This window comes from Calonectris borealis, chromosome 14 (assembly GCF_964195595.1).
Source record: "Calonectris borealis chromosome 14, bCalBor7.hap1.2, whole genome shotgun sequence".
Classification (NCBI taxonomy): domain Eukaryota; kingdom Metazoa; phylum Chordata; class Aves; order Procellariiformes; family Procellariidae; genus Calonectris; species Calonectris borealis.
In genome coordinates this window covers 12,310,033-12,336,583 of record NC_134325.1, presented here as the reverse complement: position 1 = coordinate 12,336,583, position 26,551 = coordinate 12,310,033, and the positions used below count along the sequence as shown (strand labels likewise).

Genomic DNA, 26,551 nt, shown 5'->3' with positions numbered 1-26,551 from the left:
TTTTGTGTTTAGGTACTCACAGTACCGTGCCAAGACTTGGTAAGTCATTGACGTACTTTTTGTAGACTGTAGTGATTTTTGTCTTCAGATTAAAATTTCTTTCAAAAAATGCAGCTTTTGGGATTTTTTGGATGTCTGCTGGGTTTTATGTCTTTCCCAGTTGACTATTTTTAGTTAGATATGTTTTTAAAAAACCTGTAATCTTGAATCACAGTACAAGCTGATTTGTCTAAGGGCATTTGCAGCGTCAGAGCCAGAAAATAATAATAATAAAGTTTCACTGTCATCTAGTCTAGTTCTGAAATGGCTAATGAAAATATTCTTATTTATCATTATACTCTAATGGACTCTCTTCCTCATAAGGTTATGTTACTAGCCTCTAACTCTCTTCTATTTTGATGTAGATTTGATGCTGTTCTTGTTTCCAACTATTTATTCTCAAGAGGTTGTTTCTGTATAAGGCTTCAAGTATTCTAGCATCTCAGCAATTGCTTGATAATGGTTAATTTTGCCACTCATGTCCCAGCAGCATCATTAACGTATGTGTTGTTTATAGAGCCTTTTCAAGGCTGGTTGACAGCAGTTCTTCCTGGATAATTCTAAACAAATTTATAGGTCTGTCTTGGCAGTGGGATTACTGCCAAGGATTTCTTTAAGTATATTGCTCTGCTTGTGATAGTTTATGCTACCCTATTCATGGATAATATAATTTCTTATTCATGTATAGTCAATGAAAAGTTGACTCTTGACTGCTGTTAATCTTAAAATCAAGATTTCACAAGGAAAACATTCAGACAAACTGACTTCGGGGAAATTCATGTTATACAAAAATCTCCCTGAGCTGATGATAATGATCCTGTCTGATTTCACCTATAATCTTTGGCCGATGTGTACAGGACACTACGGGAATTCCATGAATATAGAAGAAAACCGCAAAGATTTCCCCCACTGATAGAAGCGTGTGTGTGTAGGGACTGTTCAGGTTGCAGGTAGCAAACTTGGGAAACGGGGTTTGAAACGGAGCAGTACTGGGCTGCTTTTGGGAGGTGGGTTTTTTCTTTCAAGAAGAGATTCCCCCCCCCCCCCCCCCAATTTTAACATACACAGGTTACACTTACATTTTTAGATCGACTTCTTCCTAAAAGTGAAAAACACAATGCAAAAATCACAGAAAACTTAATGAATTTGACCCAAAAGGAAATATTAACTCTGTTAGTGAAGGCACAACCAGGCCAGCGTTGGGAGCATTGCTAAAAAGCAATGACGTAATGCAGGGCTGGCCTTTGAAAGTTTGTCCTACCAATTTGTGGTATGACAACATAATCTAAAAATAGTTCCTGGGTCTAAGAAAAGATAACGCTGTGATTTGAGGATTTTTTTTTTTTTCCTTGGAAAATTCATATATGCTGGAAACAAAACAAGTGTGAATTCTCCACATCTCCAAGGAAATCACAAATACCTTTTTAGAGGAGATTTGTTAACTGAACTTTAGCTTTCATCTTTTCAAAGAGCCGGAGTTCCCAGTAAATACTCCTACTGTGTAGACTCTGATAATACATTAGCCTTCAGGGCAGTGTTCAGGGTTTGGCCAAAGGTTGTGTCACATGCAAAATAGTCAGACTTCCCAATGGTTTTATTTTTGCAATTTTTGTTAGTTGTTGGCATTTTGAATAAATTTTTAGTTGGCATGTTTTGTATTTTGGTGCAAGACATTTGAAAGTTGAAACTAGACTACGTCCCTGACATAGTATGGTACTTAGATGGATTATGGATTTTATGTGGTATATATGTCAATTCTTAGTTTAGGACATATTTAGAGGGCTTAATAATTGGTATTATATTAATGCATTTTTTAATAGTTCAAATGAAAGGGCAGTTCATGAAATAATTACTGCTATTATTTTTTTAAAGTTCAGGAAATGTTTGTTGCTCCTCACACTTTACCAGCAGAGTGTCTTGTCGAGTCTTGTGAAATTCTGTGTAATGTTTTCTCCGTACGTTGAGAAGAGCGGGCAGTGAAGATAGCTTACCTTTCCTTTTTCTCTTGGAGACAAAAATTATTATACAACACCAGCTCAAGGCACTGAGCAATCCGTGTGCTGCAGACCTATTTGAGCAGTAGCACTTCTGTAAATGAGGGGAAAGTTCCCCGTCTATTTGATCCTTGCTGCTTCTGTTAATATTGTCAACAAGTGTGCCTTTTTCTAACGTGAGTGTCTGTCTATATTGGGAACAGAATGAAGTTTTTAGCCGTAAATAATGAGCTGCTCGCAATTATTAGTGTCCTGGACTGGACTCAAAGGGTTTATTCGGATGAAAGGCTCCCATTGTTACCCAATTATTATCGAGATCCCATTATTATCTTTTTTCTTTAAACTGCACTACCTGTTTTTAGCTTTTATTTGCTCTGACAGCAAAATTATAACATTCTGGTTGATCAAAAAGAATTCCCTGTGTAATCTGGTTACCCTGATTTCCTCCTCTTTAGTGTGATGGTAGAGGGTCTCGTTTTTAGTATTAGATATCAGGCAAGAACTGCTTTAAAAATGATATCAATGTTTATGGAGTGAGAAGAATAAATGGAAGAAAAACCTACCTGATGTTTTAACGTTTGGGTAGAGTGTGTTACATTTTTGTATCTAATCTTACTTTAAAAGTCTTTGCAAGCAGAGCTTGCAGAAATGCTGGGGTTCTTTGCTGTAGTTGCATTCCTGTTGCAGCATGTTGTCAGGGTCTGATATGACATCAATCTGGATGTAATAGATACATAGTTAAGCAGTTTATTTTAGGATCCGACACTCTTCTAAGAATAGACAGGCTCTCCTTTCAGCAGGAAAGGACAAATAAATTAAAATGGGATACCAGGGAAGGAAAAATAGGAAAAAAAGCAGAGAGGAAAAGGTATCTACGGAGAACAAAACAGGGAAAAACCAGCAGACTGGTACTGGTGGGGTTCAAGGCTGGGGTGAAACACGTGAAGGGACCGTTGCATATGGATTCTTTCAGCAGACTGCAGTGCGGTGGCAAGCAGGTGATGTGACATACTGGAAGGCTGAAGTCTTGCAGTCTAGTCTACCAAAATAGACTTGGGTAATTTTCCTTGCTAGCAGTCCATAAGTTTAATTCAGCGGGGAGGAAAAAATAACCTTTTAAATTTTCTAATGTAATTTCTTAGTTTTGTCAGAACATTGGCAGATGATTTTCCATAGTGCCCCAAAGCTTAGGCTCTTCAGTATTTCCCCGTGATTATGTTCGTGTGATCACTAAACTGTGGGTAGGGATGTGACTTGTTCTGGTGGTGTCATATTTACCCAGAGGTCTAATCATAGATATTTGTATGGGAAAAACTCACCAGGTCAGCCAGTCAGTTCACTTGCTAGTGCATCATAAATTACTATGCAGCATACAAATTAAAATTGAGGTTGTTGAACATCGGTGTGTACTGTATGTTGGGTATATTTTTCTGCATTGTTGTATAGAAGCAGCAGATCCCAATAAAACATTGTGCCAGACATATATCTGTTGGGTATGAATCTAGCCGTAGATTTAGAATGTAGACGTGTTTAAAAATATTTTTATTCACCAAAAAGTCTCTACTAGTGTAGCCTTGAGAAAGCAGATTTAATTTCATGTATTTTAACCCACCTGCCTCAGTTGCTGCTCTGTAGGTTTTCTGTCATAACTTTCTTGTAATGTTTCTTCTTTCTTCTTTTTTTTTTTTTTTTTGTTTTTTTTTTTTTCATTTAGCAGCTGACATAGCTCTTAAGTGACTAGGTAATACTTTATATAGGGGTATATCCAAAGTGAAATGGATTCTGGTGTTCCATTTATTTAGTGAACAGGACACGAATCTCCCTATGTGGAGCTGTGGCATCAGTACTTTTTGCTAGACACTACTTTTTTTTAATTGTATATGCTTTGAATATTTGAATTTTAAGTGATCAAATGTCGCTGTTAATCTGATGTAATTATTTTTAAATGTTCATTTCTCCTGTAAGTCTTTTGCTTGTTTCTCTTTTAAAATAAAACAACTTTTACAAGCCTACTCTCTCTATTTTTTCCTGATGTCATGTTGTCAGTGTTTGATTCTTGATTTGACAATGTTTTTATAATCCAGTATCACTACAAAAATTTTGTGTAACGAAAATACTGACATTTTTCTAAAATCACAAATTCTTTTTTTCCTTTTTTTTTTTTTTTTCTTCTGACAAATTTTTTCTTTGAGGGCAGGATTGTGTCGTGGGCAACAACCTTCTATCTACAAGTCAGGATAACAGACTGTGAAAGCCTTATTCCAATACTATGTAGAACATTATTAGGAAGGTAAATAAGATAAACATACCAGTTTGTATGAATACAGAATTATCTGGAGGTCTGAGAGAGATGAATGACATGACATTGCTCTGCCTGTTCGGGAATATTTGTGTTGATTTTTGGTGAGCTTTCAATAATTTAAAAAATGTAATTTTAAGTCAAAATTTATCAATCTGAGTTGCAGAATTTCATCAGAATATCACTTTACATCATCCAGATGGGTGCACATCAGCAGTAAAAAAAAAAAAAAAATCTTTCACAGTGGACGAGGATGTGATCAGATTTTCTTACCTTCTCAGGTATCTATATGGCGTGTTCATTTCCACTGCAGTATGCCTACCTGAAGAACTGTTGTGCAACAGATGTGTGCTAGAAAATGATTTCAAATAGTTTCATGGTTTATTGAGCTCTTGGGGCTAAGCTGCAGACCTGCAGCAGGCAAGCGTGTTGTTGCCCTGTGTTGGAGGGCAAACTCTTTTGCAAGTGTTGCTGCAGAATGAAAGGAATTTTCCTTTGTGTCTTCAGGGTAGATTTTCCTTTTGTCTTGTTTTTTTTTTTTTCCTTATAGCTAGTTAATATAAAGTAACATACTACGATTCACATGATTCTTGACGTAACAGCCATATTCTTGCGTTCTTTGCTATTTTACCTGAACTATGCCAAAGCAAGAATCCATTTAAATGTAAATAAATGAGAAAGCCTCATGCTAATCAGTCATATCAGAAACTGATACCTCTTTCCATTGCCTTGCGTCTGGTGGGAGTCCCTTGGTAGGGTTTTTATGGCAGGATCAGGCTGCTTGCTTCTCTAGGACCACCATGACTTTGTACCCTCAGTCCAGATGTAGGAGTGTCGTCAGCGGGGTGAAAGCACAAGAAGCCTTCGCACAAAACTGACTTAAAAGGTCTTGCTATTTTTGACGAGGATGCTACAAGCAAATACTGCCATGCTTGTTGCTCTTTTGTAGAAACTCCCTACCTGTTCTTCAGCTGGTGTGTTTGGGCACTGCAAGTCCATACAGACCCTTATAGAGTTAGAAGTTGATATGCCAACAAAATCAACAATAACAAAGCAAAGGGTGGGGGGAGTTAAGATCTGGCATCTCTCATTTGTGAGGCCTTGAAGTCTCCCACACTGTGCTGTTCTCATTTTTCTGTTACGCTTGTTCAGAGCTGGAAATCGTTGCTAGTGTTTGATCCTCTTCCGGGGTGGAACCACCGATTTGTGGTTGCCACCTGCCCCACTGCATGGTCTTCCATGTGTTACCTGTGCTTGCCCTAACTTCTATCTCTATTCCAAGCAAGATAACTTCAAGCTAGGTTTTCTTCAAAAATAATCTGGACAATTCACCAGCTCAGCTTGGGTTTTTGTTTTGGCACAAGATTTTGCATGTTTTAATTTTCTGGGTGTTGCTTCTTTTCCCTTCCCATGCCTCCTCCTGTCCTGCCCCAATAAAAAGAAAGAAAAGAAGAGAGGGGGAAAACCCCCCAAAAGTGGTTGTAGTGTATAGGGATGCATGTCAGGACCAACACACTGTACGACAGACAGTCTCATTAAACGAGATGCATAGGCTGTTATTGCAGCTCATGGAGGCTATACGACTGCTTGCAAAACTGCAGAAAAAAGGGTCTTTCTAGTAAGAGACGTGCAAAACAAGAATTCAGACAGTCTCTGTGTGTGTGTGTATATACATACATACACACCTGTAACAGCCTTTAATCCCCTGTACTCTGGGGCAGGATTTGGGAGGCTGCACACGCAACTGTGTACTCCCTAGGAAGGCAGGAGATGAGGAAATTCGCCTGTTTGAGAAGAAGGGAGTTACTTGTCACTGGTGACTTCGGTGTGCCATCCAAACTGCGCCTTATTTAGCACCTTGACGTTGTCGGTACGAGCAGCGCACGATGTTTAGGCAGAGCACGCTCCCCACTGCAGGTGAGGACGGAGGCAACGTCTGTGCAACCATCTCTTGCAACCCTCGACTCTTTCAAGGATAAAGCACTGCAAGGTGGTCTCACAGTTAAGAGTAAAGCATACAAGCGCAAGTGCACAAAGGATATTGTCAAAATTCAGTTATCGGTAAGTAACCTCATTTGATGCTTTGAATATTGACACTTTGCTATCCAAAACATAAATAAAATGTATTAAATTGCAAACTTTATTTACCAATAAAGCATCTGAAGAGTCTCTCTGTACATAATTTTCCTCATTATATTGCTACATCAGTATCTACTTTGCTTAATTTTCATGTAATTCAAAAACTGCTTAGCATATCAAGTACATAAATAAATCACTTGGTAAGTTGCAGTCTTTCTGAGGAAAAACAAAATCATGAAAAGGCGGGAGCATAAACATCTTCTGGTTTTAATAAAATCAACATCTCATTTCACTAGAGATAGTGAATAAGTGGAAAAGAATCTGCTGAAATAATTTCTTATTTTATTATTCTCAGCTGAAAAAAAATCAAAAAGGAAAAACTAAATATTTATTATCTTTAGTACTTCTTGTAAGTGGTAAGAGAAGATGTATTAGGTTAAAGTTTGTGATGGCTCTTTTAAAACAAAATTCTTTTTCAGTATCAGGGAAGAGCGCTAGAGTAGTTTGCTTGTAATTTTGTTTTATTTGATGAAATTACCTAAGATTTTTTTGTTACTTGTCTGGTTTGATTTCCTGTTGTCTTTTTTTGTCCCTGTTGTGAGCCCTATGTTCAAATTAACTCTTTTTGCAGTGATTGCTTCTTTTAGTAAGTAATTACATATTTGGGCTACTCTCTATTTAAGGTTTTTAAATCCTGTCTCCTTCTAAAGGTCGGATCAGGGTTCAAAGTTAAACTGGCAGCTGCACGTCAGTCTTGTACATTATATATAACAGTGGAAGGCTGTGATGTTAAGTAGGTCTTTTCTAGCCATTGAACATTGCGTAGTTCTATGAAAAAATTTTATTATGCTAAAACGAAGTTTTTTCTACCAGGAAATGAGAATTCCTTTTGCGCAGCGCTGTGGACACCACCACAGCAATACTGCGGCCTTAGAAGTTTACAGGAGATACGGCGACTCATTTCCTCCTGTCTTCACTATCACTTGCCATGTGAGGGTCTGGTAGTGCGCCAAAGTCCTTCAAAGGAGGAGTGAAATCATGAATGAGGGGATAACCTCTCATATCTTCTTGAACATATTTGTTCTCCCCGTGTTTTGTGATATATGGTGACATAGCCCTAAATTGCAAAGCGATATTTTTGATTCTTTTCTGCCACCTCAAAGACACAGATGCCCCTATCCAGCTTAACTAACGTTTCCAGAGTCTCTTTCTGAGCACTTACATTTTTGCTTTCAGTTTAAATCCTCTTACCTTCTTAGAGGTTAAAAAAACCCACAAAACCAAAAAAAATCAGAATTTGCTGGTTTTGTACTTCCTAATGCCTAATCATAGCAGAGTTAAAAGGATACTGGAAAACTGTAAAAGGAAGGCCAGGATTGTGAATGTAAATCTATAGTGCAGTTTTGCATTATAGATTTACAGCAACAATCCTTTCAAAGGATAGGGAGGAAAGCTCGTCGTCTGGCAGAGTGTACCATACTTGCATTTCAAAGACCAAATGTACGTTAACACATGACACTACCAATCTGTATTCTAACGTCTCAATGGGCTTAAAAGCAAGAGACAATTCAACTATGAAAGTGTTCTTAAAAAAAAAAAAAAAAAAAAAATCACTCAAGTGAACATCTTATCTGTAACACAACTTTTTTAAAGACTTCTGTAAATTTTATTAACATAATTCTTATTCTAACGAATTGGCATTAGGAATAAAAATTATTCTGACCGTGAAGAAGATTGTAGAGACTTTTTAGTTTGGATCAAGGGATTTGCTTGAGTAGCTCTTATCTGTGTGCAACAATAGTGATTTTAATATGTAGGAAATGAGAGATACATATGTTATCAGATCAGTAGTCTATGTATTCTGGTATTTTGTTGCTGGAGAAAATTTACCATAGCAGAAGGTTGCACTTCAGTGTCTTCTGATGGCTGTTTTTATTGTACATTGATATGAACCTTACTGTTTAATCTAGAGCTCTTGTGGATATTTTTTCTGTTGATCCATTCTTAAATACTCTTTAATATTTTTTTACCTCAACAGTGGCCCATGATTCAAAGGCTCATTGTATTCTGGCTTTAAAAAACCCCAACTTTTATATTTACATCAGTCTTTAATCTCAAAGGGGGTGGGGGATTCCTTGGTCTTCTGTAGTGAGGCAGGGCATTAGAAACACCTGGCTGCTTCTCTTCTATTATTTTATATGTAATTTGAGTAATGTTACGGATCATTCATTCTTTCCTGAAGCTTTATAGTTCTAACCAGGGTTTCTTCTTGTACTTCAGTCTCTTCAAGTCTTTAATTTATATTGTCCTTCTCTGCGTCTTTTCTATTTGATGTATCCTTTTTCAGATGGGGGTGACCAAAACTGAACACAGAATTCAAAAGTGAACACACACACTATTCAAGGTGAGGGATTATCACTAGTTTTATATAAGGCATAATAATTTTCAATATGTCCTTTAAAAATAAACACTGATATCCTGATTATTTTTGCTCTCAATTGTAAGGTATTTTTCTCGAGTAATCTGTAAATTTGTCTAGATTTTTTTCATTGGAAAATTGGTTAATCTGTAACCTATTAATTCTTACGGGTAATTAATTAATGAATGAATAATATGCATTAATTTTCACTATGGTTTACTATACACCATGTATGCTCTATGTCGTTGTGTTGATCTGATTGCATGTTTGAAATTCCTTCTGAAGTCCATCACAAATGCACTAGAGAACCAACTGTTCTTTATATCCTTCATCATCCACAGATTTTGTCATTATGTGGTTCATTCCCATTGCATCCTTCAGATTATTGAAGTGTACTTGCCTGTGCGTTGTTTTCTGTGTATTGCCACCTTGATTTGGATCCCTCTAGCCTAGAGTCTTTCCTATGTTCTTGCAGATCTCTTAGAAAGGTTTGCACTCCTCCACGTTCATGATGAAGACTGGTAGTTGAAGAAAATGAATTGTACATGAGAATATTTGTTAGAATGCCCATTACCATCTCTCATTAACTTATTCACTGCATCTGATCTTTCTCTTAGACCTCCTTTCTTTAGAAGAACAACTACGCATCTCTCAATGCATATCTAGTTATTTCTTTCATAAAGTAAATGCTTGTGTTATGCTAGTAATGGTAGTGGAGGGGGAAGAAGTGTTATTGTCAGGTTTGTAAACCATTTTGATTATAACTCTTGCAAAATGGACTCGTTTACCTGAGTTCTTTTGATCCTTGGCTTTGAACAAGTCATTAATAAAAAAAGATAAACATCCTACCCTTTTGATGACTTCTTTGCATAAGTATTCGTTATAATGATGACAGTGTGCTGTATCCTGAGCAGATGAAGTATTAGGCCCTGTCGCAATGAACAGTGGTAATTAGGGGTAGTAATGTTTGGCTTATGAGAGAAGAGTATAAATTTTGTGTTGCATGCTCATATTAGAAACACTGTCTGCATTTACCTTCAACTATATGAATATACAGAAGCCAAAAATTATGAAGAGACAGCATTAAAATTTTTATTCAGTGTGTTTTAAATTGCAAAGTCAAAATGGCTTGATAAGGCTTACATGCCTGTTTGAAAGGAATTTTACTGCAAAACCTGTAATGAAGAGATAACACTGCCCAGGATATACCAGCATGCCCAATGTCCAGGCAATAGCACCTGGGGAGAGGAAGTAGCTCCATGTTCCTCATGTGGCACCGTTACCTTCAGTTTCTGGCAGGGAAGTTGGCATAGGTGGTGGCTAAAGGTTTTAGTCTTGGAGAGAAATCACATGGATGTGTTGAAAGGAGTGGGAGACGTGAGAGGAGGAAGGCTATTTATATACGCTTCTCCCATCTGGAGAGTGGCAACCTGGTGGTCAATAAATAAAGCAGTGGCATGTGGTAGACAGTAGATACATTGATCCTTTCATATGCCAGAAGAGAAATAGAAATAAAAATTGCTCAGTCTTTAATCTCATTTCCTTGATGTGTGATGGGGTACGTACAATTGTTATAGGACCTTCAGTGGGAACATGTTTGAGAAATTATTCGTGCATTCAACAGAATTTTTCATAAAGTTAGTTGTTCCAGGAAGCTGCTGTTTTTATTGTTTTATGCTGTTCCTCAGTTGTTATTATGTACATTAGCTGTTGGGTTTTAGCTTTTTCATTTAACTTCTGTTCTAAATTGGATTTCTGACCAAAGACTTACAGGTAGTGATCATTTGAAATGGCTTGACTCTTTAGAGTTTTTGTCATGACTTTTTTTTTTAATACAGCTAATTCTTGCTCTTTATTCTTTGTTCCCCCAGTGTAAAGGTTGGAAGAATTTTTCTGTTGTTATGCTAAGGTTTTGATTTTTGTGTAGTTTTTGCTTGTTCGTTTGTTTGTTTTTTGATCCTGCCTTGAGGAATTGTTTCACTTTTCTTCAAATGTGCTTCTTTTGTAGCTTCATTCTAAGCTGGCTAACATGCTGAAGCTAAATTATTTTATGAAATGTTCTGGTCTCTAGCAATTTAACAGAACAAATTCTGTGGTTTCTTTCCTCATAAGCTTTCAAAAACCTGTGAAATAATATGTATATTCATGGTCTGTGATGTAATAAATAGAAATGTGACTACCCAAACAAGCAGCTGAAGCAAATATTCATTGGCGTCTTTCATCTTTTTAGATATTTCCAATTGAAAAGTCTGCTTCAGGAGAGTTGCATTGAGCTGTGCTGTGTCAAGCCAGAAAGGAGGATTTCAGATGTGTTGATCTCAGAGTTGTTGCTTAATAAAGCGACTCTTTCCAGTGTAGTAATATTGCATTTCAAATTCTAAATGAAGCTTTCTGTTAATGTTTTTAATTAATGTTCAATTAACATTGATAAGAAATCAATGTTTAATTAACATTGATAAGAAGGAAATAGATGTTCTCTCTGTAAAATCTTGCTTTAAATTTCATTTAAGTACATTTAAGTAAGATTTGGTATCCTTAAAAAGTTTAGAAAATTCTGGTGTTCTCCTTGTAGGATGTCTTGGTAGGGGAAAAGAGATGCTATTTACTAAGTTGGGGACTACAGTAGCTTCTGGTGTACTGAGCACCTTGTCATCTGCAGTAGATACCAAGCAGTAGCGTGTGTGTGTGGTGGTGTTTTGAGAGAGAGATGTACCAAGTTACAGTCTTTTTTGAGTAATCTGGTGTTAAAGTGACTGTGTTGGGACACCTGGAGTTCCTACCGCTTAATGTAATGTCTATGGTTGTAGTTAGGAAAGAGAATACCTTCCTTTTAAGCTGTATGTAAAAATATTTCTTACATGAAAAAAGAGCTGTGGATCATCTTAAAAAAATAAAAAATGAAGAATGACTCCCTCCTCTTTAACCCTTTCCTCCCCAGTTGTCCAAATGGATTTTAACTGGAAGTTTAAAAGAAGGAGTGAGGAAAAAAAAAAGGTGCTTTTGAGCATACCGTTAACGAACTATTTTCCTTTATCAAAAATATTTGAGCTGGTTACAACCAATCTAAACATAATCAGACCCAGTACAAGTTCTCTTGTAACTTTGCTGTGGGAGAGTTGCTCCATTTTAAGGATCAGCATAAGGCCAACAGTAGGAGACATTGAACCTGAAAAACAGTGAATTTGACATTTCTGTGGAGCGGCAGCTCTTCATCTTCCTCACTTCAAGCTAGCCTGAAAATTATTTTTGTTCCCTGTACTGTAGTGAGGTGCAGGTAGCCCTGTTTGGGAGCACATTTATTTCCTCTGCCTTTCTGGATGGTAGGTCAGTGTTGGGAAGTGAGGAGCACCGGTCTTGCCTCTCCTTAAGTACGTTCCTTTTCCTCAGACTTGTTAGCACTTCTGTTGGTATTGCAGAACTACTTGGTACCCGTGAAAAACTAACAGATTACTATATTGTGAAATACAGTAAACATTCTTTTTTTTTATCATCGTATCTACCCTTATCCTTCTTTTATTTGCAATCCTATCCCTCAAAAGAGACGAGCGACAGACTGACCGACTGTGGCTATTTTTGTACGGTGCACATATTAACTGTTGAGTAAATGTAAGAGGTTTTAAAGAGCTTATTTTAGCAGAAGCATTTGTTAAAGCCCCTATATCCATAGGCTGTGTGTATATTCATTAACTATTCAGGGCTGTAACATAATACAACAAAAGGAAGCGTATTTTAACAGAGATCTGTAACAACCGAACGCAGGCTGGCACCCAGCCAGCAGCTGAAGGCAGACGTTTCTTATGGCTATTTCTAGTCTTGTGGCATCTAGATATATTAAATTTATTTCTCAGATAACGAAACTAGCTAATGCTTACTGCAATGTCATGATCCCGCATTACAAAAATACGTTATGTTTGATCCCTAGAAGTTTATTGTAATCAAATCTTTGAAAGCAGTGGAAAACTGAGCCTCTCCAGTTTCACCGCCAGTGTGACAAGATTTATCCTTCATATAATCGCATCCGAAACGGTTTGTGACAAGGATGGGAAGAACTGCAGCGCTGGCATGAATGGAAAGTACATGAATATTTAACAGAATATCCTGTCCTGTAGACTTTCTTATCTGTGGAAAGTCTCGGATTTTCCCTGTAGCAGAAGCCCGCGTGGTTTCACTGGTCAGGGATGGGGCAGAGCGTCAGGCATCCGTCCCCGGCAGTGAACGTGCATCCTTGGAGCTTGGAGTATGTCTACGTACAGCTTCTGCCAACTACTCCTTGTGAAAAGGGATGGAGATGCTTCAGCTCTTGGTCTACTGTATACTACAAAATAGCTTTTCTGTCCCAATGTAGCATGAAAATAGGACTTTGTTCCCAATCCGGTACATTTTGGTGAATTAAAGAATATTTTATAAAGGAAAATGTCAGAGGAGAAGATAAATGAGATACGTAGGAATTTACTATGATCGGAGATTCTGTTTTGTATGTGGAATGTCAATATGATACATCAGCATGTGCTGAAGTGTAAGATTTTTAAGCTTTTACACAGGTGAGAAATCGTGATTTTTTCCCACCAGCGTGTTACCTGGTCAGTTGAATGCTACTGTCCTGCCCAGCTGCCGTGGGAGTTACCCTCTTAGTTTTAACCACCTTCCTGCTGTTCTGTGGCATGTTAAGCTAACAACAGATTGTCTGTTTTAAAAGTAAATCACTTTATAGTGTGATGCTTTAAATAGTATTTTACGTCTCCAGGCATCTTTCTATATTAGCATGCAGATATATTTGAATTATTTTTCCTTTTGTTAATAGCTTGAATGAACTGGGAGGGAAGGTTTAAAAAGAACAAATGCAATTAAAATGGATATCTGTGAAATACCTGAGTTTTGTTCCACATGAACAGAAATGTTAAAAGCCTGTTTAGCAGCTGTGTCAATACCAATTTTTCTGGTTCTTGAGTACAGAAATAAATTCAAATGCCGTTGGTTAAATAATTCACATTTGTTTTAGGTGAAAAATAAGTCCTGGTCTCTTTAGCAAGTGGAACGGTTTCATTTAAATGATTTGGTCACATTGAACTGATTTGAGTGCATTAAAGGATTTGCAGTAATTAAATTGATATTTTAAATAGCTTTAAGTGTACTGTCCGGTTGGGAAGTGTGCAAGTGTATTTTCAGATAAAACTTCTTGTTTGTTTTTGAGACAAAATGACTGTATTGTGTTTAGAATGTAGTTACAGGCGTATGACATTGAGTGGACAAATCATTCGGGACATAATGGAGGGAAGCCAAAAATGTTGAATCGGTGACATTCTGTTTTTAAGTCATATTGATTATTTTGATGTATGTAGCAAACTGATACTTGTAGGAAAAAACCATCTCAGAGCTGCAAAATTTTACCACGGATTATCTAGATAAAGAAAAATGCAATTTCCAATGTTACGATTTTATTGAAATAATTAGCCTGTGTTTTCAAATAACAGGGTTTTTTTGTCATGTTGGATTGTTGAATTACCTTGTTTCCCCAAGGAAAAAATTCAGTAACCATGTTTAATTTGCAGAGCACCAGAGATCATACTGGGATTGCCGTTTTGTGAAGCCATAGACATGTGGTCGTTAGGGTGTGTGATTGCAGAGCTGTTTCTTGGATGGCCACTGTACCCAGGAGCACTGGAATATGACCAGGTAGTAGAATAAATTTCACAAGCACATGCATACTTTCTGCAACTTAAGAATTTCAGATCATTAAATCCAGGATTTCAAATGTTAATAACATCTCCTATTAAGTAGCATTTCTTCAAGTCTGTTCAATGCTTTTAATTTAGTCTTATTGATTGTCCTAGAAACATAAATCCTGTTTCTAGACTAAACTATATATTGTGCTGCTTTTCTGAATTAAAGTTCAATTTGTCCTTTTTTTCTTCCCCTTCCCTCCCCCCTCAAATAACTCTTAGTATTGAAGCTGCTTTTTCTGATGGAAGCCAGTTTGTGGCCACTATCATTGCATTGTAATCTCTCTTTCACTTGCCATGAACGGGGTTGACTCTGGAATGTCTGTTCAGATGTCAGGATTAGTTGCCTTCTGAATACTTCCTGATGCTTTCTGGAAATCCAGTATAGCTCAAAGATTTGAGAGCCTATACTTCATGAGGAATGAGAATCAGCTGTCGCAATAATACTGTATATATGCAATGGTAAAGCTTGAAGCTGTTGAAGCTGTGCCTTTTCTTTGTTGGAGTTTTCAACTACTGATACCATTGGCATTAGTGAGCTGACTTAAAAAAAAAAAAAGTTGTTTCTGATGAAAGACGTAGAATATTTTCTATTTAAAACACTTGAGAGAGAGAAGTCTTTAATTTTCTAGCATAATGTGGAGATTTGGAAGTAATCAGCCTTCTGACTGTCCCTGCCTGGTTTTGAACTTTGAAAGTGAAGAAATCTGAAAATCCCAGATGTAGCAGCACTGGCTTGATACTAACTTCTACATCTTTCATTCAGCAGTTTGGGGGCAGTTCCTTCAGCAAGTTGTTTAGGTTATTCAAATCCTGATCTTCATGTAGTGAGCTTTTGGCTCCCTGTGCTTACAGATCAGACCTACTTTTCTAAAAATCCTTTTGTTAAAACCACTGTCAGAGGATATATTGATTTTTGTGTTGATTTTCGTAACATTTCATATTTCGGTTTCCTTCATTTACACAAAATTCAGTGTTTCATGGCTAGGAAGTGAGCTATGAATGGAACACGGGTTGAGGTCTTGATGCATTTAGAAGATTTTTGTGCAGGGTATTGCTGTTAAAATGGAGAACAAAAGAGGAATCAACTAACAACCATGTAATTCCTGATGTTCTATATGGAAAAAGTGAAGGCATTTGTTTTTGGAAAGAATCTGTAATACTGTCTCAAAAATTTCTAAGAACTTGGCAAATTTGTTCACCTCTTATTTTGAAAGAAACTGCAGGAGATCTGGACTTTCAAAAAAAGTGCCAAAATATGTAATTTCCAGAATTACTTTCACTTTTGACCCTGTACTGCTGTTAAGTAGCTGTTAAAAGGGATGCTGCTGTGGGTGAGGAAGGACCTGTAAGCCCAGTTCATGGTCGTCTGATCATGATCTCACATCTAGGCAGATGCTGCTTCTGCATGTGGAACGTGGCTTTGGACCACATCTTCAGTCACTTACGATGCAGTAGGGATTTGAATGGTGGAGAATGCTGCCCGTGTCCCAATTCTTTCCTCAAATTAACTTGTGATTTGTTGTGATGGCAGCAGCCCAGACTGTTAACGTGTGCCAACAGGCTTACATAGCTGTGAGCCTCTGACTTTTGTACAGAGAGCAGTAACAGTGTAAAGCTCAATCTCATGATTGTGAGGATGTTTTTTCAGAATAATGAGGAGTCTCATTTGAAAAAAAAAAGACTTTCTTTCCCCTGCTGCACTGCAGCCATCTTGTCATGTATGAAACCCAGGCAGATGAAGGCAGTTTGGTACGGTGCGCAGTGCCTACCTTCACGGTGCTCGTTGGCTCATCTTTTCTCAGTTTTAGACAGCCAGGTCCTTATGACAGCGTATTCCTGTCTCTTGTTTCTTGCCATTGTAGGCCCAGGGCCAACACGGTTCGACCTCTAGATACTGCCAGCCAGTGCAAGTAAACAACATTGTCACCAATGACATCCACCTTCCAAGATGCTGTGCTTCATGCAAAGGACTGCATGGATTAGGGGCTAATCTTGATGCCCATAAGATTTTCTGCTTGCTTTACAAGTGAATACTGAGTTTAAAAGACATTCACTTCAAGACATATCATTCAAGTTTGCAGGAATCATCAGTTAAGAACTTGTCTAGCAACTTGTCTGATCTTCATGTCAGAGAAGTCATGGTGGAAGAGGAGCTGTAACCTCCTCTGCACCAGCAGGAATTACCTTGCTTTAGTCAGCCTTGTCATTGTGCTTAAGCAGATCTGCAAAACTTGCTTCGGAGAAATTTGATTCAGGGTTTTCCTCAGTGTACACGAGTACAGCAGTCGTAGGAGACGGCTCCCAAGGAAATTCCTTTCCTCCTGCTACGTGGTGTGTGTCACCGAGTAAGCGAACAGGCAAGGGCTTTGTGCTGCATTTCCCCCTGTCCCCCTGGCATGTGGCAACCAACACGCAAGCCCTTGAAAGGAAGCTCTTAGTTATTATATTCATCTGTGATTATATCTAGTAACAGCTGTACTTCTCAGTGGAAAATAGCCATCTCTTCTGAGCTTTAATACTCATTAAAAACAGGCACAGGTGCTTAACTGCTAAATTTCTGAATAAATGCATTGTCTTTCCCCCTCTAATTTCTAAGACTTTATAATAGGCTTAGAAAACAACTAAATGATCTAGAAGGAGTTCTGGTCAGAGTGGGATTCTCTTTACTTCCTCATCATTATGGAGGATACCAAATACCAAAAGTTGGCAGCATTACATTTAGTTCCTCCCCGCTTTGGTCTGTCACGCATATTTCAGCAGAAGCCTTGCGTGTACCTTTCTTCTCTACTGCCCATCAGTTTTTCTCTTCTCAGGTGCTCCTAGCTCTCAAGTCCTCTGTCTTCCATTGAATTCATCTTATCTCCCAGTTTCTGGTTCGGTGTATTTCACTGCTCTCTCCTTTTGATTTTTTTCCTTTCTTCCATTCTCTCTTATTCCCCAGCTGCTCCCCCTTTTCCAGGGGCTGGCCCACACCAGCAGCCGCTCTGTGGAGACGCGTGGTGGGGGACCCTGCCCAGCGCCCTTCAGCCCTCGCTCCCCCCGGACCTTCAGCCCTGGCTGCTAGAATCCGTACTCCCTCCATCCCGACCTGCAACAAGCTCAGTTTGCCATTATTGCCAATTATTCTTCCAATTCATCTTTCTGCAAGTTTTTTTTTTAATTTTTAAAGAAGTATTACTTCTGGGATAATTCCCGCCATGTACAGTGAGTTAACATTGCATGCACAGGAATTAAAAACACATCATAACGTGTTGTTTCAACAGATTTCCGTCGAAGCCTTGAATCTAAACTATTTTAGGTAATACATTGTATCATCAACTGTAAGAAAGGTAATGAAAAATGCATAGTAAATTATCTTCTAAAATAAATGCGTGTTAATCATTTCAGTGGAAAAGAGCATCTGACCATTTCAGGCAGAAAGCTACTCCATTCCCATCGCATTCAGTAGCAGTTTTCTGAGACGAGCACAGGATCTTTTGCTGGATGCCTGGAGGTTGTATGTGCACTCCCTTTCCAAGTGGAGCTTTTGCTTGAAATGCAGGTGTATCGGACGCGTAAGATACACTGGAAACAGCAAACGGGAAGATTTTTATAGCGTTGTATAATGAGAGTATGCCAAAAAAAAATCATCAAACTTCTGTACACAAGCAAAGCACGCTTACTAATTTTCTAATCCTACATTTAGGATTTGAATGGGTTGAGGAGGTAATGACAGCCACTTTCCCCAGCTCCTCATTTCTGTGTCTGAACTTTAAAAGCTTGCTTATGTAGGTCACTTCAGAGGATTGTTTATGTATGGCGTTCTCTGAGAGATGGAGAGAGCAGTATCAAGCGCTCAGTGTTAGGTTTCTCTCCTATGTAAGATGTAGTTGTCAAACTATGGTGCTCTGAGGGTGGTTCATTTTGCCATTTTTGAAATGAAATGTCAAATTTTTAACTGCGTGGATCTGATTTTGAAAATCAGAGGTAAATTATTTCCCATGGTTTTTTTTTTTTTTTTTTTTCCCTTCTTCCTCAGATTCGTTACATTTCACAGACTCAAGGTTTGCCAGGAGAGCAGTTGTTAAGCATGGGAACGAAAACTGCAAGATTCTTCTGTAGAGAAACGGATGCACCATATTCTAGTTGGAGATTAAAGGTAAACAGTATAATATAGTAGAAAACAGCGTATTATTTTGTGAGCAGAGAAGCCAGAGAGGCCAACGTTCACTATGATGTTGTTAGCTCCCTTCCACATCTCCTGTGATTTTTATCAGTCCCTGCTCCCTATCCCTTCCACTTTTCCCATTCCCCAAAACCAGCGCTCCGAGCTCATGCCCATGTTTCCTCCCTTCCGGCTGGCCCAGAGGCTGCGTGGTGGCTGGCCGACCAGTGCACGGGTGCCAGGTGGAGAGAGCATTGAATTCAAATTAAGCCAGAGATACTTCTGGGATAATTCAAATTATCTCCAGAGATACTAAATTAGGGGTTTTTTTTCTATTTCTTGGTCACTGGTTTTCACTTTCCTTTAAAGAATTTGTCTCTGAGGCCCAAACTGCTCTGTCAAAATATAGTCAAAACTGGCTTCAGGAGCAGAAGTTCCTAGGAGAAAGGGGATTAAGAAACAATATGACTGTGTACAGCTCATTTCCTTCGGTCTCGTGCTAAAACAGGCTGAAAGCTGCAATACAATGAAAGCAGATGAAATTAAAAAAAATGTGCTTTTATGGTCTGCACGCCTTCTGTCTAAGCAACATTATTGCACACTGACCATAAGCAGAGCTTTAACTTCCTATGCAAATATTTATGTTTTTTAAATTGTAGTACTTCATGGCGCTGCTTCACCAAATTTACTTGGGGAGTCAGGAAACAGTTACAGTTGACATAAAACCTCTGCAGTAACAAACAGCTGACGAGCTCAAAGCACAAGTTGTGTAACTCCCCGCAGTAACTTGGTAAATCCCCGGCACGCGTGGGGCCGAGCGGCCGGGGCCCAGTGCTGCCCTGCTGTAACGCTGCCGCGTTGGGTTGTGTAAGGATTCTCCGATTACACCATCCTGATTATTCCAGTTTTCTGGTTTTTCGGGCAGTTGATCTGCCTTTTCCGTATCGGAGAACCTGAACGAGTTCTTGATGCACACAGCTCTCCCCATTTTCAGAAGCTCTTATATTTCAGAGGTTAAATCTCTCACAGCAGACTAAATGCTGTTTTGGGGGAAGAAAGGAGTTTTGGTACGGACCATTGGTCATTACTTGCAGTTTTTGTCAGAGTTAATTTTGGAAACTTTTCTGTAATCTCCATGTTAAAAAAATTTTTTCCCTGCAGTCCTGCCTTGCCCCCTGCAACATGGACTCTTAAAACAAAACCTGCCTCCTGGTGCTGTCCGTGTTGAAGGAGGAAAATTGTAACAGAAAGTGGTATTCCAGCTCATAAATCACGGATAGGTGATCGCATTCATTCTCTGCGATTTAATTGTTTGTTTCATACTTCTGTATTTAAAATACGTACACCACCTGTTGTGTATGCAAAGGAATAAAAGTATAAAAATAACAAAAGAAAAGAGAAAGCAAAGAGAATTGAACAGAACCTGCCTGGTGTTTTTGGTGTGTGTTTTTGTTTGTTTGTTTGGTTTTGTTGTCGTTTTTTGTTGGTTTTGGTTTTGTTTTTTTTTTTTTTTTAACAGTGATATGATGTTGCTGCTGTTTGGAGTTAAAAGTCTGAGTTTGAGGAAATGTGTAAAATAGAAGTAATAGAAAATCTGTGATACATAAAAACAGAAGCACGTAAGAGAGTTTCATTAAACAATGTTTTGCTAGGCTTTCAGCACTTCCTGTGTGATTTACAAGCCATCTATTGTAATCCAGTACTGTGATCACTCGGCTGTGAAATTCAGTAGTTTTTGTATTTTGATTTAGAAAATGAAAGTAGTCAGCAAAGCAGCATACAAATATACAGTTGAAATATTAATTATTTTTTTAAAAAACAGGTTTAGTAGGCTGATAAATATGTAAAGTTACTTTGTAGCTGTAAGTGTCCTTTATTGCCAACTTGTAAACTCAGCTTTCCTCTTCTTTTTTGAGACATTGGAAGAGCACGAGGCAGAGACAGGTATGAAGTCTAAAGAGGCCCGGAAGTATATTTTCAACAGTTTGGATGATATAGTGCATGTGAGTATTAAAGCATTCTTCCTTTGCAAAAGGAATGTGTGTTTTTAAAACATTTTACTAGTTTGAAATAAACACCTCTTAGAATATTATTTATTGTATATCAGACATATCCATTATTCTCTGTATATGTTGCTCTGAGGAAAATGTCTAGCTATGTCGGTCCTTTTGGCTTTTTACAAAGGTCTTCCTTTGTCATTGCTTGTGTTAAACAATGGTACTTCTTCTTGTGGTGGGAACCCTTTAATTTTATGTATAATGTATACTTTCTATTCTACCTTATCTGCCATTCTGGGTAAAAAAAGAATGCATATGGATCCTATCTTAACTGTATAATTTCCAGTATAATTCTGCTATCTTAACAATATAATTCTCAATATAATCATTTTTTTCCTTTTTTAAAAAAAACTTAGCGGTTTCTGCACTTTTCTTTAGCTTTATAGCTCTCTAGTCAATAACAAAAGGAAATTTTTCATTCTTTTCCATATCCTGAAAAGAGAATCAAATCTTTTTGCAAGATTGGTATTAATACATGTTTGAAATTCTTTTTTGAAGACTACCTCTGTAGTTTAAGTTAGACCATATAAAGATCTTTATCCCAAACCTTACTTTTTAAATTCCAAGTCCCAGACTGGAATGAAGCCTTCAGAGGTTTTTAGCTGGGGAGGGTGCAAGGGGAGTAGTGTGTGCAGAAAAAATTCCAATTCCAAGCCAACTGTACTGGGCTAAGCTAGCAAATTCACCGTGCTCCACATGATAAAATCGTGGAATATTAGTATTTTATAGCAGAAAGCAATAACAGAAAGAGTTAAATGAATATGCATGTCTTCTGTCTGACTGTGTTGTTCAATGCCAGGTGAACATGGTGATGGATTTGGAAGGAAGTGACCTGTTGGCAGAGAAGGCAGATAGGAGGGAATTTGTCAGTCTGTTGAAGAAAATGTTGCTGATCGACGCTGATTTAAGAATCACTCCAGCTGAGACCCTGAACCATTCTTTTGTTACCATGAAGCACCTCCTTGATTTTCCTCATAGCAACCAGTATGTAACACACAAAAGTTATTTTTTTAAATCTCCGTTGTCATGATGCATGTGTATAACAGTGTTGTTTCATCTGCTATCGGAGAGAAAAATCTTTTGTCATTTTTGTAAAGTCTTACAGAATTCTTTCAAGTGCTTGCAATATTACACACGTCTACTTGGTCAAGGAAACTGTTTGAATAACTATGTTTTTTTCTGAAAAGTAACATTTAGAGCAATAGATTTCTAAGTCATCATTTATATGATAAAATTCCAACACTGCAGAAACTTGGGCTTGATTTTTGGAAGTATGAAGAGCCTTAGTTCCTGTCAGTCATTGAGAGCTACGGTAGGCACTTCCTCTTGAGATGAACATCTCAGATAACCAATGCATAAAAGAAGGTAATATGGAATATATTGAAAGTTGTCTTGCAGTTCTGGAACTGTGTATTTCACTGTGGATTTCCTAAAGTGCAAGCATTTCACTGAAAGAAAGAGCTTTCCCCATCCATTTAGTCTACTATCATTCCTGCTTGTACGCGGTTGTTAGAAAATGGTGTTATTTACAAGGAGCAGGAAAGAGCAGTATTTTTCTTGATTTTAAAATATGCATTACAAAGGCTTGACATGAACATAGTAATAGCAGTATTTCTTTTTTCTGCTTCTGTATATGATGCTGTTCTGTGAAATTGGGAACTGTGGGCTTTGAACTCTTTTTTTCTTGTTCTGGGGAATTGTTTTATACATTTAACAACATGAAATTCTAATTAAAGCAACTTACTTTCTGGTTTTGATAGAGTGAAGTCCTGTTTTCATATCATGGATGTTTGCAAATGCAGATCAAATTTGTATGACTTAAGTAATCGCAATAAAACATCACTTATGAGACCAGTTGCCTCAGGCAGTGCAGCTAATCTGACTGCGAGCTTTACCAAAATTGGTCCAGTAAGAAGTCAGGTAAAAACATTTTTTTTAAAATACAAATTGTGTTAATGCTGTTTCTCTAATTAATTTCATAATTGAAAAAGTACATCTAGAAAGTGCCAAAATCTTCTGTCTTTTACTCTCATTTTTTCCTAATGTTTTTTTAAACAAACAAACAAACCAACCGTTTAGAATTCAGCAGGTTTCAAAATTAAGTTACAAACTGGCTTTGCCATAGCAAAGCAGTGCTGTATTGTGGTGCCCTCCGGTGGCCAAACGGGATTGCTTCCTGTGAAATGTATTTGAAATTTTAATTTCTATAAGTTATTTTAGTTGTTTATTATATAAGCTGGTGGGACAAGTGTGTGAGAGATTTAGATTCACAGTTATAATGTTGCCTGTATTGAATCTGCTCCCACAGGCAATAACTGCATCTGCCCATTCAGTTTTGCACCAAGGGATACCGCTGCAGGCAGGAACTGCTCAGTTTGGTTGCAGTGATGTTTTCCAACAGGCATTGATTATTTGTCCTCCAACTATTCAAGGTATGTTGAACTCTAATTGTTACAGTTCCTGAAATATGAGCATTGCTGTCTGTCTCTTAGCAGTATAGCAGTTTTCCATTATATTCACTTAAGCTATATATTTAAAAGAATTTAATTATGTCATAAAAAAATTAGCGTGTGAGTCCGATCCAGATACATTGCACCTTTCTGAAAGAAGTAGCAAATCAGCATCTGCAGAATATCCAGAGCGCATTGTCATATACCACACATGTATATGTATATGTGTGTGTATATATATATCTTGGCTAAAATAGAGGGACACATTGGTATTCTGAAATAAAATTTGAGAGGAAAGAAGAAAGATGAGGGGAATATCAGTGTCGTGGTTTTTGGGTGGTGTGGTTTTTTTGTTTCTTTTTTGGTGGTTGCGTGTGTTGGGATTTTTTTGTTTGTTGGTTTGATTGTGGTGGTTTGCTTGGGTTTTTTTGTTTGTTTGGGGTTTTTTTGTTTCTTTTGTTGGTTTTGTTTTGTTTTGTTGTTTTGTGGGTCACTCCCCCCCACCCCTCCATCCCTAGGGTATCCTAGGGGTAAGGGTAAGAGAATATAACAGTTCTTGTGATAAATCTGTCTAGATAATAAAGTTGGGTTTTTTAATTGGACTTCCAAGTGAATGTTTAAGAGAACATCTGGAAACCTGGGGCTTCATTTCAGGATGTAGCTGCCCTACATAAACAGTGTTACATTTACTGTCCTATGGTTATAATGCTAGCTAGAACTGCCGCAGCTTTCTGATGGCTGAAAAACATATAACTAAATCTTTGAGAATGTTGATTGCATCATGCTGTGAGGAGGAAAGGGCAGATTGGCTGAAGTCTTCTATTTTACAAAGGACAAGATTGTTTTAAGCATATGGAAAGAAATAATTGGCTGAGGGTTCAATTATCAGAAACATTTGGAAGGCTGCGAGGTGGAAATGCTAGCGCAGAAGTATTTCCGCAGTGTAGAAAATGACCAAATAAGCATATGCATCTCTAGAAGGACACATGGTAATGCAGTTGACCTTTATTTCCCTAAACATTTGCATCATGCAAATGAGGGTCTTATTTTTTGGAGGAGTCTTTAAAACCTCATTTAGATCGCGGAACATATCAAACAAAACTTGTTTGTTCTGTTTATAATGGGCTGATCAGAGAGGAGCTGATGAAAAACAGCCTTTCTTATCCTAGTAATAGTCATTTATAGAGAGGGAAAGGTAGTTTATATTGTTTGTTTATTAAGTTAGCTTGATTATAGTCTTCATTTCCAAAGATGAAATTTATCTGTCTTGGTGATGGTTTAGCTTTATGTTTAGACCAGATCTTGAAATGATGGAGTTTATAGGAAGTAGGTTTTTTTAAGAATGACTTTCAAACTCCTCCTTAGTTCTCCCTCTGCAGTTTGAAGTTCTAGAAGTCACACTAGATTCACTCTGGAAAAAAAACCCAGAACACTTTTAACCTAAACTTAGAGCCCAGGAAGTCTTTATCTCTTTAAATAAAGGCAAATACGGCAGACTTTATCAGTAATGTTATCTGTGGCTGCTGCATCTATCATGAGTTCCGGAAACTCATGGAGGCTCCGAGTATTCACCATGCAGAGTGTCAGAGGCTGTATGAGCTAAATGCATGGCTTCATTCAGATTTCCTTCTGAGCACTTAGTATGGCTAAGTAATTTCTTATTTAAATTGTATATATGCTTTACACAATGACATATCTCATAATTTAAAAAACCTACTGTTTTCATTATACCCAGATGAATAAAGTGATTATAGAAAAGGAAACAGTACAGGCAAATACTTCATCTGTGATCCGTATACTGTATTCTTAGTATGATCATAAATTTCCAAATTTAAATTCTGCTACAGCTTGAATGAAGGGAATATATTGTTTTCATCACATAGGTGACAAGTTGAGTTGCTGGCACGGAGGGAAAGGGATATTAATGATATCTGGCACTGGTTCAATTTTTCCCTGCTTGGCTGCTCTGTTGAATATCTGAAGTGCTAAAGCTCACTACTACTGGCAGAGTTAAGATGTTGCTGTTCTAGATGGCTGTGTGGAAAAAATTAGTCAACAGCGTTTCAAAATTAAAAGTTTTGGACTGCATGGTCATAACTTTGTATTGTGTTATGACATGAGAGAATTACATCAGATGAAGATTTTCTTTCATCCTTTATTGTAAAGATTTAAAAAAAAAAAAAAACAAACCACTTTTAATCTTTAGTTTATTAGTTCTTTGGTAATTACCTCCAAACATCCATTGCTCAGTCTTTGACTAAAGCACAAGACACAAAGTGCAGTTAGAAGATGAAATTAGTATATTTGCCTAGCCAGTGTTTTCTTCTAGCACAGCTGTTCTGTTGCAATATCTCTTGAAAAAAATTCTTCTTTCATTTTAGTTTAACATTATTATGTCAAAAATTATTATTATTAGTAAACATTGCAGCATTGCTATACATCTGTTAGTTTCCTGTAACAATAATGAAATCTGTATGAGATGCATCTTTTTCCTATTATGCTCTTGTGGTAATATTCCAACAGTGCTACGGTTTGCATTATTTTGATAAAGGGAGGAACAGGATTATGGATTCTACTGCAGATATTTGATAGCATACACAGAAAATTTTACATTGTTTCCCACAAAAGAGTTGGTAACAAATAGGGGCATTATAAATGTGGCGTTGCCAGCTGTAAGAGCCAAGAGAAACGGGTTTCAGCTAGCTGGAAATACAGAGCATGAGACATGCAGGAGTCAGCTGTGAGAAGCTTTGAAATTCAGTTCTGCTTACTTTTGTCTGCTTCCTTTCAAATACTTTTAATGTAACTTGTGATGAAGAGTAAAATGCTTAGCTTTGCAGAACTTCCTGCCAAAGTGGTTCCGCTTTCTAGTAGTCTGTTTCCAAATAGAGGCTATTGGCAGTTCTTTCTGGAAATTACAGCATCAAATATTTGTGCAGATACATAATGGAACAAAAGTCTTTTAGGTGTTGATTTATTTGGTTTGAAATTATGGAATTAGATCATAAACATATCAAGAAAAAAATAGTAAAATGTTGTAAAATTATCCTTTATGTTTGCATTCTGCTCAGAAAATACATGCAAGACTGGTGTTCTGCTTAAAGCTTGGGTATGTGTTTTTCTCTCTGATAGGAATTCCTACAAACCATAGTAAACCCACCAGTTTCTCCCTGAGGGTGGATAATGCAGTTCCGTTGGTGACCCAAGCCCACGCAATTCAGCCACTACAGTTTCGAGCAGGAATCCTTTCTCAGGTTGGCTTACTTTAACATAAAAATCTTACTTGTTTTATTATTAGTTGGTAAATATTTTTGCCTTGTAGAGTTCTGTTGCAGTCCCTCTTCTGT

The 26,551-nt window shown here is 37.5% G+C and overlaps 1 protein-coding gene across 2 annotated transcripts in view; it reads left to right on the top strand.

The window, feature by feature from the left end:
• HIPK3 (homeodomain interacting protein kinase 3) overlaps positions 1-26,551 on the top strand; it is a 114,050-nt gene that overhangs the window by 74,493 nt on the left and 13,006 nt on the right. For both annotated transcript variants that reach the window (XM_075163227.1, XM_075163226.1), the window contains exons 3-9: positions 14,380-14,503; positions 18,572-18,691; positions 20,614-20,700; positions 21,554-21,738; positions 22,515-22,674; positions 23,063-23,186; positions 26,337-26,458. In XM_075163227.1, coding sequence (XP_075019328.1) covers positions 14,380-14,503; positions 18,572-18,691; positions 20,614-20,700; positions 21,554-21,738; positions 22,515-22,674; positions 23,063-23,186; positions 26,337-26,458 — 922 coding nt within the window. The remainder of the gene's footprint in view (positions 1-14,379; positions 14,504-18,571; positions 18,692-20,613; positions 20,701-21,553; positions 21,739-22,514; positions 22,675-23,062; positions 23,187-26,336; positions 26,459-26,551) is intronic.